The 17,013-nt window shown below is 35.3% G+C and overlaps 3 protein-coding genes across 3 annotated transcripts; all 3 read left to right on the forward strand.

Moving 5' to 3' along the window:
* Positions 1–381: 381 nt before the first annotated feature.
* Positions 382–830, forward strand: LOC133304825 (uncharacterized protein At1g43920, Chloroplastic-like). The gene is made up of 2 exons (XM_061504884.1): positions 382–558; positions 627–830. The coding sequence occupies exons 1-2, from the start codon at positions 382–384 to the stop codon at positions 828–830; spliced, it is 381 nt and encodes a 126-aa protein (XP_061360868.1).
* Positions 831–3,910: 3,080 nt separating this feature from the next.
* Positions 3,911–10,597, forward strand: LOC133304833 (probable UDP-N-acetylglucosamine--peptide N-acetylglucosaminyltransferase SPINDLY). Its single transcript, XM_061504894.1, has 11 exons — positions 3,911–4,126; positions 5,064–5,280; positions 6,256–6,348; positions 6,419–6,520; positions 6,593–6,760; positions 6,904–6,992; positions 8,405–8,526; positions 8,648–8,829; positions 9,134–9,418; positions 9,655–9,802; positions 9,988–10,597. The coding sequence occupies exons 1-11, from the start codon at positions 3,939–3,941 to the stop codon at positions 10,359–10,361; spliced, it is 1,968 nt and encodes a 655-aa protein (XP_061360878.1). The 5' UTR covers positions 3,911–3,938; the 3' UTR covers positions 10,362–10,597.
* A 1,127-nt stretch (positions 10,598–11,724) lies between these two features.
* Positions 11,725–15,945, forward strand: LOC133304830 (CBBY-like protein). Its single transcript, XM_061504892.1, has 8 exons — positions 11,725–12,092; positions 12,223–12,293; positions 12,615–12,773; positions 13,261–13,327; positions 13,631–13,726; positions 14,075–14,121; positions 14,613–14,693; positions 15,607–15,945. Exons 1-8 carry the CDS (start codon positions 11,760–11,762, stop codon positions 15,728–15,730), a joined length of 978 nt encoding a protein of 325 aa, XP_061360876.1. The 5' UTR covers positions 11,725–11,759; the 3' UTR covers positions 15,731–15,945.
* Positions 15,946–17,013: the final 1,068 nt, after the last annotated feature.

Here is a 17,013-nt window from a genome sequence, read left to right on the forward strand (position 1 = left end):
CACAATTCAGTCCCTCTGTATAAAAAAAGTCACATTTCAGTGTCTAATTTTTGAAAAAAAGAGACACGTTTGTCCTTCTGTTACATGGAATGTGACGGCCCACTTGACGAAGGCCAGCTGGAACGTTAAGTGGCTGAGTCACTAACGTCACAGCCACGTGGAAAGAAAGCGACGTCGTTCAGATAGATGCCTTGTGTCTATCCCAATGTTTGGACATGTGACCCTTGCATGAAAGGGTCAGTGACCCGAATTAGTCCCTGTCAAATTAGGAACCCTAAATCAGCCTAAGCCATGAACAAAAAAACCCCAAAAGCTCCCCACGATGAAGATTGAAAAGAGTGTCAAGTAGAAGGTGTTTACTGGCTATTTTGTAGTGCGTTGATGAAGATGAGTATGTCATCTGGCTTGGGGGGATCAAGTGGGAGTACGTCTTTTGGGTGTAGAACAACCTCACGGACTGGCGGTCAAAGGTGCAAATGTGGGAGGCAAACAATCATCTATACCTCCAAAACAGAGAGAAACCCAAATAGGGCATTCTTTGGGTGCCCTAATTTCAAGGTATACATTTGTAAATTGAGTTTTGATAACTTGGAATATTTGCTTACCGTGGTTTGCAATTTTGGCAGGATAAGAAGCCCTTTTGTAATTTTTTTAGATGGGTAGATGATGTATGTAATGAAAGGCTGGAGCTTGAAGATGGAAGAATGAACAAGGTGGAGTTGGATGTTGCTGAAATGGATTTCAAGCTTCAGTATGTGGACATGATGATGAGTGACCAATTGCAAGCTAAGTTGAATGACCAAGGTGTGAAATTAGTGAGCAAGAACTGAGTATCAAGGTGCAGGAAAGAAAGCTGAATGAGCTATACCAGAAGATGGTGGAGGAGTTAGATAGGATGGAGAAGGAAATTAAGCATGTTGGTAGGGCTGCTAGGGTCTTAGTTGCTGCTTGTGTAGGGTTTTTGATGATTTGTTTTTTTATTGCAATTGTTGTAACAATTAAATGTAGTGAACGAAATGTTTTTTTTCTTCAATGAAATGTAATGACAATGTAGTTCTGTTTTTTGATGATTAAAGTTCACAAGATGCCATGATTATATGGCTTTGTATTTCTGTTTTTTGTGCTATAAAATGTGATTTTGTGTATACTGGTAACTTCATGATATACTAAGACCCTATTTCAATAGCAATTGAACTAAGTTATAGAGTAATACAGCCCACATGGCAATCATCATATGAAGTTTATTCCTTTTAACTATTCCACTGTCATGATGGGGTATAAGCATTTTTATCTGCATAGTGAGGGTGGACTGATGTTATGTGGTGGTACATGGACATTACAGATAAATGACAGTTGGATGTAGTGAAATATCCAGTCAAATCCTTGTTGCAAATGGGAAATTGAGAAGTGGACATTGGTATCTAATGATGAAAAACTAAACCCAATTTGATCCCTGACAATTTGTATCAAGGGCCAATTTAGTCCTGACAAATGCCATCGGGGCCCTATTTGGTCCCTGATAGTTAAAAAATGGACATGAGTTGTTTAGAGAAAAAAAGGTATGCCAGTAACACAAACAATTAAAAGTCTCAGTAGGCATAAGATGAAGTGAAACATGACCTGCATATGTAGCAAACATGACCTGCATATGTAGCAAACAGCAAAAAAACAAACATGACCTGCATATGTAGCAAACATGACCTGCATATGTAGCAGACAAAATTTGAGAACCGAATTCTCAATGCAGCAAACATGACCTATAGTGAAGGGATAGTCAAAAATTGACAGTACACAAACATAAACCAGCAAATTCTCAATGGTAGCAATGTAACTCAAACCACATATTCAACTTCAAACCAGCAAATACCAACCCCATCACATTTAACACCTGCATTGTAGCTCATTATATCACAAACTTTTTCCAAAAACATATACTAAGAATCAAAAAGACTCATACAGAGATTCAAAAAGTGCAATACAGAGACATATTGCAGCAAAGGGAAAAAATGATTTAAAAAAAAAGGAACTTGTAGTCATTGAAGGAGGAACTTGTAGTCATTTACATTCTAAAATTACAGGACTTCCCAAAAGAGAACTATTCTCCTATTTTTTATTTTATTTTTTGCTTAAAGATACACCCATACAGAGACATATTGTGATTCAAAAAAAAGCAAGTACTTCACCTAAAGGCCTTAAATACAAAATAATAATGGGGGTACAACTAACAGTTAATACAATTCACAAAATTGGGTACTAAGGACCATTGTTGCCTATACAACAAAAATTGAATCCCTATACAAAAAACTGATCATCTTCATTCAAGCTGGTCTTGGTGGCCTAAACCCAGGTGTGGCCATAATTGCCATAAGCCTGCTCCTTGTGCCACTGCTTGTTGCATTTACAGTTTCAGTTGACAATTGTTCTGCTGGTGGTGGGGCAGTAGGTGGTGGGTTGTTGCCCCTAATGGCTTCCTCAGCTGCCTGGGACTGCCTTGAAGGTCCTCCTTGACTCAGAGGGATCTCCTCTTCATGTGGAGCTGCTATGTTCACATTAACTGCATGTGAAGGTGCTGCTGCTCTCCTCCCTCTCTTGCTTGCAGCTGGTCCCTTTTCAAGAACACATAACCCAATATCCAAATCACTTTCACTAGGCTTCAGCCACAGCATCTGTTTACACCTTTGATAGCCAAACCCCTTGAACAGAGTATCAAGGTCACACAAGTTGACATAGTCTGCATCCATCTTAGGTAAGTCATCCACTCTCCCATTTACATAAGTGAGCTTTCCTTTGTCATTCCTAACCAACACACCCCCGTGATGATATCTTATGACTATATATTCATCCATCTGCATAGAAAACAGAACATAATCATTTTTTACACTACCTTAATATTAATTTACAATATCATACAACCAATCAATTTTTATCAATATTACTATACAACTGTAACACACTCGGTTATTTTAAATGGCTGCATTGCTAAAAAATTGGGGTTTTTTTTTGTAATCACTACACATAGCAACTTAAAATAACAACAGGGGGACCACATGCAACAAGTTCCAAAAATATTCTACCAAAGGGGACCACATCAAAAAAAACCCTAACCATCTCTTGCCCTTAACCGCACATGGAGGACCACATTAAGCAAAAACACAATGAACTAAAAGGATAGAGGGACCACAGATAATAAAGAAAGAGTTTCTCTCACATACCTTGCACGAATGTCACCACAGTCACAACCGTTTTAAAGATCTTCACCCTAAACCACACTACTTCCAAAAGCTTGCAACTGCAGAAGCCACCTACAGCAACAAAGCACCGTAGGTCACCAACCTTCACCGCTAATGAAGCTCACGAGCTGAGGAAATGGAGGGTATGGACAAGTTACTTGTCTGACTGTGTTAACTGAGTCAACAACAAAGGTTCAAGAAGTCTATGCCAAAAACGACGTCGTTCCCTTCTACACACCTGATACAGCCTTCCAATGTAAGACGACGTCGTTCCTTTCTCTCCACGTGGCTGTAACATTAGTGACTCAGCCACTTAACGTTCCAGCTGGCCTCCGTCAAATGGGCCGTCACATTCCATGTAACAGAAGGACAAACGTGTCCCTTTTTTTCAAAAATCAGGCAAAGAAATATGACTTTTTTTTACCGAGGGACTAAATTGTACTTCGTGAAAATTTTCAGGGACTAAAAAGAATATTTACTCAATATTAAATATATGGAGATAAAAGAAGATTTTTAAAAAATTAAATTAAAATTATTGGATCAAAATAATTGAACTAACGATAGAATAAACCGATAATAATATTAATAATAACACTATAATTAATAATAACAATATCATGTGTCAAAAATATTTTACAAGAAAGATAATTTGAAAAAACAACAACGAGGGTGCACAAAAACCTACATATAGCAACGCAAAAACAGAAAATGCGGAACGCGAAACCTAACACTGAAGAGATGGCGGAGAAGTTGGGAGCAGAAGAGTGCTCGAACTCGAAGAGTCTTCAGCCTACGACAACGAAGCTCGTCGTTTTGGCTGACCTCAACGTCGATCCTCCTGAAGCCGAAGCCGACGACGACGTTTCTTCACTTGTCCCTCCTCCGCAAGTTACCAGGTTTTTGTTCTTTCTCATTCTCATATACCTTCATTTCTTTTTCTTTTTTTTAATATTTTGTTACTTCATTCACAGAGAAGAAATTGAAATCTCGAACTTGAAAATTAACCGAACCTTATGAGCTCTTGCTAATTTAGTTTAGGTTAAACTAAGGGTAGTTTGGGCGTTCTAGTATCCCTAGCGATTTTCTGAGTTTCTACATTTCATTGTTCTCAGCTACCAGAGGCTCATTTGTGAGAACATTCGTTTTTGAACTTTTTTTTTATTGAAGAGAATCTCTTTCCCATTCAACTGTGAGTAAATTAGAATGATATCTCGTGTGTTACGAGATTCTGGAAAATGTAGAGTTGGTATCTATTTTTCGCTGTATTCATGTGTGTTTTGAGAGTGTTACAATGCCTGTTTGTTCGGATTGGGTTCTTTTGGCCACAAGGACTTCGAGCTACAATAAAGGCTATGAGGATGGAGAAGGGGCCTTAGGGTTCGGAACTTGTAATTTTATTGAAGATGATGACTCTCATAACAAAAAGTACAGACTGTTATTAATTACTAGCGATACAGTTGAATGTTGAACTAACCAAGTTATGCAATTCCTAGGACAAAAATAGGCATCACATTGATGTGAATTTGCCGTCCTTTGTTCAGTGACTGTAAATTTCTTTGTGTTATTATATAACATTTTATTCATTTTGGAAATTTTCTTGGAGTATTGTAGTCTAATGAAGTTTGGTTAGAGGGAAAATTTTCCACATTGTTTTATGAAAGAAACCATTTTCTTGATCGTTCGTTTAATTGTCATCAAGATTTCCTAAACTATATAAAAAAAGTTCTTGAGATGATGGGACCTATTAGTGCAAAATGAATTATCTATATTAATACTGAATATATTTTTCTGTTGCTTCTTGTCATTTATTGCTTTGTTTTAATTAATATATAGGTTGACAACTGTAGAAAACAGTCATGTTAAGAGTTTGTTGTCCAAAGACACTGATAGCAATGAAGGTGAAGGTAAAAAATTGAATAAACTGGGGAAATGCCGCTCCAGACTTAGCAAGACGGATTCTTCTCTTGATTGTGGAGCTGATGTGGATGGTGATCAGCATGTTCATGGGGCTCCTTCATCTCGGGAGGAAAAAGTCAGCAGCATGAAGACTGTGAGTTTACTCTAAAATCATTAGAGTTCTTCCTTTTAATTTAATTATCTCTCTTTTAAACTCTAAATCAGTTTCTTTTTTGAATGCGAAAATTTCCCTTTTTTGGGCTATGCTATCCTGCATCTGAAGATAACATATTTTTTTTTTGGTACCACAAATGCTTCGATAATCGGTCATTTAACTATCTTTCGGACTTAAAAAAATGCCTTTTGTTTGAAACACAGAATCAAAGACCTCAAAATTTTGTTTCATGAATTGGCTTTTTGCTTGTTGAAGTATTTAGGCAATCAGTACTTTTTTTTGTAGGAAATCAGAAATAATTTTCAACTGTTTTTTTTGGATAAAATATAGGAGATGGGTCATGTCTTGGCATGCAGATGGACTTTTTTCCTTGTGCTTTTCTTGATTTATTGAAATATATCTAGCCATATAATGTAAGATGTGATGCATACCTGTTGAAGATGGAGACAGTTTCCTTGTTCCTATTTTTCCATTAAGAAAAGAACTTCCTAATATTTTGTTCCTCTTCTCAAGTTGTGAGCATAAATAGATGATGTAGCTGATATGTAGCATAGCAGCATTATTTAAATTTGAACTCACTTCAGATGCTTTATGCTTAACTCATTTCTCTTAATTGGTCGTCGTTTATTGTTTTGCTTTTTATAGCTTATGATGGGGTTTATTTGATAGGGATCTATGACCATGAATCTTGTTCAATACAAGCTGTTTGCTCAACATTTAAATTTACCATGATTGAATTATAGATGACTTTCTTCCTATGTTATCACCATCTTTCTATCATTGAATCAATTATTTCTGTGGCAAAGTGGGAGGTTGGAAAGCCAAAACTATAATCTTGACATAGTAGTAATTTATTGTTATGGTTATGACCTTTGTTATTGTTCATGCTGTTGTTGTTATTGTGTTTGTTGTTGTTCTTGCTTTATAACTGACAAAATAAGTTCATGCTTGTAGGGCTTGGTTCATGTTGCAAAGAAGATGCCCAAAAATGCTCATGCTCATTTTATACTTGGCTTGATGTACCAAAGATTAAGCCAACCTCAAAAGGTAGTGTTTAAAATTCATCTGTTTTATTCGATACATATAGTTTACTCATTGGGTCTTTAAAATTTTTCAGGCTGTATTGGCTTATGAGAAGGCAGAAGAGATCTTACTCAGATCTGAGGCTGAGATTGATAGGCCAGAGTTGCTTTCTTTAGTTCAGATTCACCATGCACAGGTGCAATAATCTTAATTTGATAGATTAATAATTCTAATCTCTGTTCATTAACATATTTTATAATCCTTATAGTGCCTGATACTAGAAAGTTCATCAGAAAATAGTTCAGATAAAGAACTTGAACCTTGCGAACTTGAGGAAATTCTTTCTAAACTGAAAGAGTCGGTGCAGTCAGATATAAAACAGGCAGCTGTATGGAATACACTAGGATTTATTCTTCTTAAAACTGGTCGTGTGCAGGTACAAGTACCTTGTTTTCCTTCTTTGCTTATGCTTTATTGTTCTTAAGGCATATATGATGTTTCTGTTTCAGTTTTAGTATTTGATGTGACTACTTTTTTTCCCCTTTGCCTGACCAATGTAAACTTCAAATACTGGTGTAGAGTGCTATCTCAGTTTTGTCATCGCTGTTGGTCATTGCGCCAGAGAACTATGATTGCCTAGGAAATCTTGGGATAGCTTATCTTCAAATGTAAGTTTGAATGGTATTCACCTTTTTCTTCAGGTATTAAATTAACATACTGGGGCTGTTATTATTTTTTTTATTTAACATTTCCATAAGAATTAGCACCTTTAACAAATTCTTGGTTCATCCCCATGTGATATGTGGTGACAGTGTCTTTTTTTTTTTTATGTGTGTGTTAATATCTGTTATTTTATAGCACTGTGAATAAAGCAATTTACAGAGGAAATGAAGATAAGATCTTTGAAAACAGAGAGGTTTTGAAATAAATTTATCTTATGATTACTTAAAAAAAATTGAGTAGAGAAGATTTTTTGACATAGCATATGGAATTTCCTTTTTCATTTTGCACCTGAAATAATTGAAGAGACCTTGAAGGAATGGAAATATGAAAAATAGAGAAGGAAAGTTGATTTTGAATGGACAGAGACAGACGATTATTGCTGTTGCATTGATAGATGAAAGCAAAAATCATATGAAATATGATGTAAATCTTTTGTTTTGCGCATGTAATAATTTTGAGAGACCATAGTATTGGTCACCAGATTCACCACACAAGGAAAAGAGACTATGATAAATAGGGAAGTTTTATGGCCTATTACAAGACAGGAAAGGAAGCGCAACCCCTTGAGAAAAATGGCAAAAAAATGTAATTTTTCCTTTAGAGATTAAAAATTGTATTAAAATTATCTGAAAAAGAGTGGCCAATAGTAAAGTTTTTATTAAGAGGAAAATGAAAAGTTCATCTTCATAACACATACAAGACATTATGGCGGACTATGAAGGGTACTAGTTTAGACTGGAAAATTTTGAATGGGAGACTAGAACATCTATGCAATATTGGTTTTTGCTTTTATAATAGAGATCTGTTGCTATTCTGTTCTAGTTGATATTCCACTCTTTTTTCCCTGAATAGTGCATAAGTGCATTGAATTATTTGGTAAATACCAATATTTTTTTGGCTTTAATTGAAAAAGGGTATATTTGAGTTTTTATTCCATTCATATCTGTAAGAAAACTCCCTACAATTCATACCTATGTTAGAAGAAATATAAAGGGGCAGGCTAAGTGGGCCAGGGGGGAAAATTAAATGAAGGCGGTTAATGGGTGGGAATCAGTTAGGATATTCCTAATTGTCTTGTAACAGAATTAGAAGGAGGTTTTCATTTAAATAGGGAGGGGGAAGGAAGAAAAAGGGATTGAGAATTTTTTAATCAAGAGAGTGAGTAGGCCAGAGACATTCTCTGAAGAGGAAGAGTTATTGTGACACTTTTATTGTGTTTTTCTTTGAGCAAGAACACTTCCTTACTGTCCTGAATAAGAAATCTTCTGTATCTTGTGTTCTCTTCGTATGTCCATTCTTTTGACACCAGCACATTACATCTTTCCTCTGTACTGTTACTAACCATATTACCTTGCAGTGGGAATGTGGAATTATCTGCAAAATGTTTCCAAGGGTTGATACTAAAAGATCAAAACCATCCTGCAGCTTTGGTCAATTATTCTGCCCTTCTTTTGTGTAAATATGCATCGATTATAGCAGGTACTGTGCTCTATGCACTCAATTTGTGTGGGTATTACTTTTATTTGTTATTTATTATTAAGTGGTTGAAGAGATTTTTGTAATATGGTTTTTTTGTTCTATGATTCTTCATTACTTCCAGGTGCTGGTGCAAGTGCTGCTGAAGATGCTTTGGCAGATCAGGTCATGGCTGCTAATGTTGCTAAGGAATGTTTGTTAGCTGCAATTAAAGCAGACGGAAAATCAGCCCATATATGGTCAAATCTTGCCTATGCGTTTTCTATTAGTGGTGATCATCGAAGTTCCAGCAAGTGCTTGGAGAAGGTGCTCATGGCCCCTTGCTATAGTCATTTATAGCGTATTTATTGAGGTTGTTCATTGGTTTCTTGGTCCTTGTTCTTGGCGGAAATGTTTAGATCTCTGATTATGTGCAACAAATTTTTGTGGATCCTTTTGAATGCATTCTTTTTCATATTTAAAAAGGCAGGCATTATTCTCATTGGTCACGTTTGTATTGCATTTTAACGTTTTTCCCTTATTTTTAGAAAAACAGCTTCTGTGGAAGTTGTGGCACTGTGGATTGTCATCTACTAATTTTCCCCCTCCCTCTGTTGCCATTGCTTTTTAGGCAGCAAAACTGGAGCCCAATTGCATGTCTACTCGATATGCTGTTGCTGTCCATCGAATAAAGGAAGCAGAAAGATCTCAAGATCCTAGTGAACTGCTTTCGTGTGCTGGAAACGAGATGGCTTCTATAATAAGAGATGGTGATTCATCCCTGGTTGAGCTTCCAATAGCATGGGCCGGGCTTGCCATGGTTCACAAGGCTCAGCATGAGATAGCAGCAGCATATGAAAATGAACAGCATGGGCTGACAGAAGTGGAAGAGCGAACTGTTTGCAGTTTAAAACAGGTAATTTATTGCTTTATTTGTTATCATCCCCAGGTTGAGGTGCAGTTATCACTCATGGGATGAAGAATTTTCAAGCTTTATCTTAATGATCCACTTGCTAATTGAGCTTTTATCATGCATACTCTGTTGTTGAGACAGCTTATCTGAAATGTCATATATCATAATGTCTTTAGGTGTTTCTATGATGGATATAATTTCTCACCTCTTTGTTTGGCGTGTCATTCTTTGTCTACTAGGCCATAGCAGAAGATCCTAATGATGCTGTGCAGTGGCTCCAACTTGGTGTTCATAGTCTTTGTGCTCGGCAATTCAAAACATCACAGAAGTACCTCAAGGCTGCTGTTGCCTGTGACAAGGATTGCTGCTATGCATGGTCTAACCTAGGTATACTCTCCCTCCCTCTCTCTTATTGGCTGTAACAGGAATATGCATTTTCTCATGTTCAATAGTGTATGTCTTTGGTATTACCAACGGTGTTCTGGCACTTCGGCTCCCTTTCCTGACCCCCTTTTCCCATGAAAGAACTATTCCATTTTTTCGGTGTTCATGAGTCAAAAATGCATGTATAGGTGTCTCACTTCAACTATCAGAAGAATCATCACAAGCTGAACAAGTATACAAGCAGGCCTTGTCTTCAGCAACAACTCAACAAGCACATGCTATATTATCCAACTTGGGAATTCTGTATCGTCATCAGAAACAATATCAACGGGCGAAGGCAATGTTTACAAAATCACTTGAACTACAGCCTGGATATGCTCCTGCATTCAACAATTTGGGTCTAGTGTTTGTTGCTGAGGGTCTTTGGGAAGCGGCCAAGCATTGTTTTGACAAGGCCCTTCAATCAGATCCACTGCTGGATGCAGCTAAGTCTAACTTGATTAAGGTGGTTACCATGTCAAAGTTAGGCAAAGGCCTCTCTTCATGCCATCTTAAAGAATGATATTGTTGTCCCTCAAGGACAGGTAGTTTCTCTTCTGCTGTACATCCATTTGTAATATGAATCAAAGAGGAATTCCCTTGGTATCATTACGTGCTATGAAAATTAGCAATTTAGTATATAGTATTTTTTCTTTTCTAGTTCATCTGCAGGCTATATGCGGAGGATCAAGATGTAAAATTGTTTATGAAAAATGATCCATTAATTGCTACTTACCTGTATATATATTTTCATCATGTAATCCTATTATATAATGATGGTAAGTAAAATGATGGTTTAAATATGTGCAACTCTAAGCTATTCAAAGCTACAGACTGTTTCAAAAGTATACGTAGGGGTGTAAATGGGTTAGGTCAGGCTGGCTTACAGGGATTTACGACTTAGTTTATATTAGGCTAGGCTTAATCTATTAACAAATAGTAAAATAGAACAGGTTTAGGCTTTTTAAAAAAATCTATTTAAAAAAGAAGCCATAAGTTTTTTTTTATACATGTCGGGCCTATAAGTCTATAGGTCAGTTTATATTATATTATTTATTTTAAATAAAATTATTATTTTAATATTTTTGAATAATAAACTAATATTATTTTAGTTATTATTTTAATTGTTGAATGTTTAATAAGTTTAAACAGGTCTAAGCTAAGATTTTTATTTTTTAAATATAGGTCAGATCAAACTTGTAATTTAGGGTTTACACAGGTTAAGCTAGACTCAATGTTTTTTACACAGACTTGGCCTGTTTAAGGTAAAGTTAAGTTTAGCCTAACTTATTTACACCCTTAACGTTAGGGTCCATGCGAAAGTCAGGTGGTTTTTTTTTTTATTCGTTGTAAATTCTTCAATTAAAAACATTAAGACATGATTAACTTTAAAATTAATATTTTGAAAAACATTGATGCTAAATTTTAATTTCAAATTTCGAATATTTAAATCTGGAAAACATTAATATTAATTTCAATTTAAAATTTTATGAGCATTATCGTCTAAATACTCAAGGACTCAAATATTTTAAGATAGAAATGCAAATAATTAAGGGAGGATATTGTGAATTACAATTTCATTTTATAATAGATAATTTTAGGAGTGGCCAACGAAAATAGGTGTAATGAGAAGTGAAGTTGTTAGTTCGTCAGGGAAGACTCTAAAATGCAATAATACGTGTAAATGTTCTATGAGGATAATGAAATCGGAGCATTTATTATTTTGGGCCTGAATTAAAATTTTGGGCCTCTATAGGCCCATAATAAAATAAAGAAAAAAGAATGGTAAAGGTTTGATAGTCTGAAAATGAGAAGTGGCTATTCCACGTGGCGAATGCTCAGATGTCTCAACCTAATCAAAACCTGTGTTGGATGTTGGAAGTTGGAAACCATTGGATTTTAACTGTCCCAAGAAATTGCAATGGCTGCAAGTAGCATCATCTCCATTTCCTCTGCTTCAATCTTGAGTCCAACAACAACACAACCAAAAACTCAAAGTTTGCTAAAGCAGAAGGACCATGAACAAGTTCCATCATCCTCTTTCATGGGCAACACAACAGTAACTGCTCTTAAGATATCAAGATCAACAACAACAACAACAAAAGTGGGAATTATTACACGTAGGTTGAGTTGCTCAGCCTCAGCGTCTTCCTCTTCCACTCTTCCCTCAGCTCTTCTATTTGACTGTGATGGAGTCCTTGTTGACACTGAGAAAGATGGCCACCGCATATCTTTTAACGAAACCTTCCAAGAGGTACACTTAACTCTTGCACATTTGCATTTCTTAACAATGTTGTTCAATGGAGTGAAGGACACAAGTTGGTGCTTTCTTTGTTGACCTTTTACTTTAACAAATATGTTGTTTCCTTGTTTTGGCCATGCAGAGAGAACTAGGCGTTACCTGGGACGTGGACTTGTACGGGGAATTGCTCAAAATTGGAGGTGGAAAAGAAAGGTTTGTCTTTCTTTTTTTCTTTTTTTTTGGGAAAAGTGAACTTCATTTTAAAAGACACAAACTTATATGCTTTTAATACAGAGATAGACACACAAAAATGAGACTCACCTCTTTATTTTTTTGAACTAGACTCACACCTTTTTCTATTTATTTTTCTTTTAAAATGACGTAAGTTTATGTTATTTAAAAGTAAACACTCTTTTTCCCTTCTTTTTTTGTTTTCTCTTCCATCAATTCAAAATCTAATCCATTGTTGAATTCATCATTTGATTGAATTTGAAGCTAGACTTGATGTGCCTTTTGTTCTTTTTTTCTTCCTAGGATGACAGCATACTTTAACAAAACAGGTTGGCCTGCAAATGCCCCAACAAGTGAGCAAGAAAGAAAAGACTTCATAGCTTCACTTCACAAGCGAAAGACAGAACTATTCATGGCCCTGATTGAGAAAAAACTTTTGCCTCTTCGCCCAGGTGTTGCAAAGTTGGTTACTATCTGTTCTTTATCTTATATCTAAGCTGTTTATTTATAATGGTTTTTGTTGAACATATAAATAAAACCATTTACCTCATAGCTTAAGCATTGGTTTTTCATGATATCAGCACCTCTTTGACCTATTGGTTAAGCAAGACTTCGGTCTTTGCTGTTTCCATTCTTAATAATTATGTCAAAACAACTTGGGATATCTGGTTCTTGACTAGTTAGTTTATTTAAACTTGAAACAAAAGAGTAGTTAGTTACCTGCAAAATAGTTGATTTAAAAGATGTGAAACATCCCATGTTGTGAATTCATGATCTAGTTACCTGTCAAAACTTTGACCTAGTATTGTTTATGACACCCCTTAATTTTGATACAACTTTCATAGTTTTCATATTATATCTTGCAAGATTAAAAACTGTATGGTTTTTTATAGACGCGTGAAGTATGTGTCTTATCTTATTGTGTGTTTCTTTTTTATGAAACATATAGGCTTATTGATCAGGCTTTAGCTCAAGGAGTCAATGTTGCTGTTTGCAGCACTTCCAATGAGAAGGCGGTATGCATAATCAGTTACACAATTCCTTAAATAAATCTTTTCTGAATAAAGGGAAAAATGACTCACTGATCCCTTGTTTCATAATATTTTAGAAATTTGATTCCTAATAGTTATAGCCTCGTGGTTATTTGTTGATATTGATGTATAATTGTTCATAAGTGCAATATGGGCAATTTGAGCTGTTAATAGATCAACCTTCAAATTGTTAATAGATTAATTATCAGTGAATCACATAGCACTGGTGATTGGATCTACGTTTATTTGTTATTTCATCCTCAGACCTGAATTGTAAGTTGATTTTAGGTCTCTGCAATAGTATCCTTCTTGCTGGGACCTGAGCGAGCAGAAAAAATCAAGATATTTGCAGGAGATGTGGTTCCCCGCAAAAAGCCTGATCCAGTAAGAATTTCATCCTTATAATGTTAATTTGGTTGTTTTTCAGGATACAATCTAAATATATATGTAGTCCTATTTTACAACCCTGCATATGAACATAGAATTTCATCTATTGTATAAAAATCCATTTGGAAATGAAACTCAATGATTAAAAGTCCTTTATGCCAAGTATGAAGCTTAATATACTTGTTTTAGCGTTCTGGAATATTCAGTGACTCTATGTAAAACAAAATTTTATTGTGGTAAAACAATCTGATTCTAAAGTTGACTTATGTAGTCTTTCTTTCTAAATGATTGAATTACAATATGGCATGATCTAAGCAGCTAATTGCATTTCGCTCTTTCTGACAGGCCATCTATCTGTTAGCAGCCAGCACTCTGGGTGTTGAACCTTCAAGGTATGCCTCAATAGTAGTTCCTAGGTGATAGTAAAAAAACAACTTCCATAAAACCATGACTTGCGAGGATAAGGGTGAGGAAATCCTTGTACACAATCTTCTTACCCTGATATTTTTGCAAAGGGGTTACTTCTTGGATTCACACCCGTCACCTTTGGGTCACAACCGAACATATTTACCATAGTTCTAGGCTCACCCTCTATCTAGGTGATAGTAACTTATGTTAAAATTATTATTCAAATAAATAGAACACCATACAGTTCTACAGTTGCTGTGATGGCTTGCAAGAAAATAAAATGAATTGATATTTGGAAATATTCTGCAGATAATCCTTTTTAACCTTCCAATTTTCAAACATGTCATGTGTGTCTTACGCAACAACTTAAGTGTTTGACATTCACTTTATTTATTTTTTATTAACTTTGACATTCACTTTTATTCATTGATTATGTCACATTTAAATGTGAAATGTCATTATTTATTTTCTACAGATGTGTTGTGGTGGAGGACAGTGCCATAGGCCTTGCAGCTGCTAAAGCAGCCGGGATGAAGTGTATAATAACAAAGAGCGGGTAAATTTCTATTAACTAAACGGAAAGCAGCTTTATGTTTTCTAAATTTCTACTTGTTTGATGGACAATATGAATACCATGGAAGTGTTTTTATCCTACCGTACAATATCTTATCATATTTGAAAACAATGTGAATACTTCTATTCTATGCATGATTTGAAAGTTTTCTGAGCTGACCAGACTACAGAAAATTGTATCTGCCATCTTTGTGGAACTGTTATTGCTTGTTATGTAAAGGCTGTACTAGTCATTAAATAGCCCTTATATGCCTTCGTGGGAAGTGGTTATCTGCAATAATGTTTAAAGTGGAAGTAGATTTTATTATTAAAGAGTGATACCTTTTCTGGGAAAAATAAAAGAACCCAACTAATTGTCACACTATAAGAAAAAGAAAACAATTTTTTTTTTTTATGAAATTAGAAAATTTGGTGACATTAGGGTGGTCCTATGCCTTTAGAGCATAAAGTACATGTTTGCTACACGACAGCACATGGTTGAAATTATATTTGTTCTTGTGAAGTGTTTTACTTACAGAATTACAATTGAATCTCACATTTCAGAAGTTGGCACGTGAATCCGGAAATTATATTTTATCCATTATATGCAATATGTAGCAACGTTATTAATTACTTTCATAAATCAGTGCAAAGACTAATAATAAGGTAGTTCTCTGCAATATTAGGTAATGGCGTAATGCAATAGCTCTTTCATATGATGAGGTTACTTTCTAGTGTAACTTACCTTAGTTAATTCTAGAAAACATTTTTGGCTCCTGATTTACCTTTAAATGCTTGTTAAAAGCTTGTTAGAAGTGACAAACCATCTTTACTTTCTCAGTATGGTTCTTAAATGCAAACGGTTTTGTGAAGATGAGGTTGCTTTCCACTGACTTTTTTTTTTATCCCAAATGCAGATATACAGCAGATGAAGATTTCTTAAATGCAGATGCTGTCTTTGACTTCATTGGTGATCCTCCTGAGGAGAGATTTGATTTGGCATTCTGTGGTAGCCTTCTTGAGAAGCAATATGTGAGCTAGCAAACTGTCAAGTTATGATGCTCTTTGATTTTGTTTTATTCAAGTCTCCTTCCCTATTTCTACCAGTGCCCGATTCATCATATGTTTTCAAGCACACCCTTTTAATTCAATCATGAAAAGTTCACCATGGTTTGTATAAAGAAGCTCATTTTCTTTCCATTTTCCCCCCGTAATATATATAAAGAAATGAGGCTTGAAATTTTAAATAACCCTTCAATTACTAAAATAATGTCATAGTTCCATTCTCTTACAAACTAAAAACCATGCCAACAAGAGTGGCCGTGGTTAATTAAGGATCAGGCTGCATCTCACAAGAGCGTGAGTTCGAATCGCAATGGTTGATACGAGGATTTTGTTGATGGGGCAATATATAATTCCTCCATAAATTTCCAAAGAGATTGGGGGTCTGTTGTAGCTCATGTGGGATATCAGTATTTAATTCCATCTAAACTTTCATCTAATTAAAAGAAACATATATAGGTCTCAGAGTTCGTAAAAGATAAAATTGTGTTGGAAAAGCTTCCACCTATATGTGTTTGACATTACTCCAACTGAATTAATTGAATTTTCAATGAGTCAATTGGGATACCATAAAAAAAAAAAAAAAACATATTTAGGGTATATTTGGAGGAAAAAGTGTTTGTCATTTTAAATGACAGAAAGTTATGTCATCTTAAGAGAGATACAGACACAAAAAATTTGAATTTTAAGTTAAAAAAAATCACCCACATTCTCTCTCCCTTGATTTTCGTTTTTCTGTGTCTATCTCTCTCTTAAAATGACATAACTTATGTTATTTAAAATGACAAACACCAAACTCTAGAGAGGTTATGAAACTAAATTTTAACATTAATTTGGTTTTTTTTTGGCCGGATGGTTAGTTACAATATGGCCATGATTTGGAGAAAAGTTGAGTTTTGGGTGCGTGTACATGTACAGCATGTTAGTCCTATATGTTTGGTCCAAAAAGAACAAAAGTTTATTGTTAAGGGAAACTACTTCTTATGTGACTGCAGAAGGGAAAACTTGCAGCAACACAGGATACGCGTCCGAATCCTGGTTTTTTTTTTTTTGTTTTTTTTTTTTGATAGAATCTGCACGTGTATCTTAGTATCCGCACGTGTATCCTAGTGTTAAAAATTTGCTGCAACTTTTCTCATCAGCAGTCACGTGAGAAGCGACGGACCCTCCTTTCTGAAATGGAATACATATTTCGTCACTTCTATCATGGTTGGTTTTTTTTTTTTTTGGACCAGCATTTGAACCTGGACCATTACGGCGTT

The sequence above is a fragment of the Gastrolobium bilobum genome, unplaced genomic scaffold (assembly GCF_033153095.1).
Source record: "Gastrolobium bilobum isolate Gb01-03AN ecotype WA unplaced genomic scaffold, APGP_CSIRO_Gbil_v1 utg896, whole genome shotgun sequence".
Classification (NCBI taxonomy): Eukaryota; Viridiplantae; Streptophyta; class Magnoliopsida; order Fabales; family Fabaceae; genus Gastrolobium; species Gastrolobium bilobum.

Excerpts from the sequence above, each read along its gene's own strand:
- LOC133304830 (XM_061504892.1), top strand. The coding sequence starts at position 11,760 with ATGGCTGCAAGTAGCATCATCTCCATTTCCTCTGCTTCAATCTTGAGT. Across the intron at positions 14,122-14,612 it reads CTGGGTGTTGAACCTTCAAG|ATGTGTTGTGGTGGAGGACA; the intron begins GTATGCCTCAAT and ends TATTTTCTACAG. Across the intron at positions 14,694-15,606 it reads TGTATAATAACAAAGAGCGG|ATATACAGCAGATGAAGATT; the intron begins GTAAATTTCTAT and ends TCCCAAATGCAG.
- LOC133304833 (XM_061504894.1), top strand. The coding sequence starts at position 3,939 with ATGCGGAACGCGAAACCTAACACTGAAGAGATGGCGGAGAAGTTGGGA. Across the intron at positions 5,281-6,255 it reads AAGTCAGCAGCATGAAGACT|GGCTTGGTTCATGTTGCAAA; the intron begins GTGAGTTTACTC and ends TCATGCTTGTAG. Across the intron at positions 8,830-9,133 it reads CCAGCAAGTGCTTGGAGAAG|GCAGCAAAACTGGAGCCCAA; the intron begins GTGCTCATGGCC and ends ATTGCTTTTTAG.
- LOC133304825 (XM_061504884.1), top strand. The coding sequence starts at position 382 with ATGAAGATGAGTATGTCATCTGGCTTGGGGGGATCAAGTGGGAGTACG. Across the intron at positions 559-626 it reads TTGGGTGCCCTAATTTCAAG|GATAAGAAGCCCTTTTGTAA; the intron begins GTATACATTTGT and ends CAATTTTGGCAG.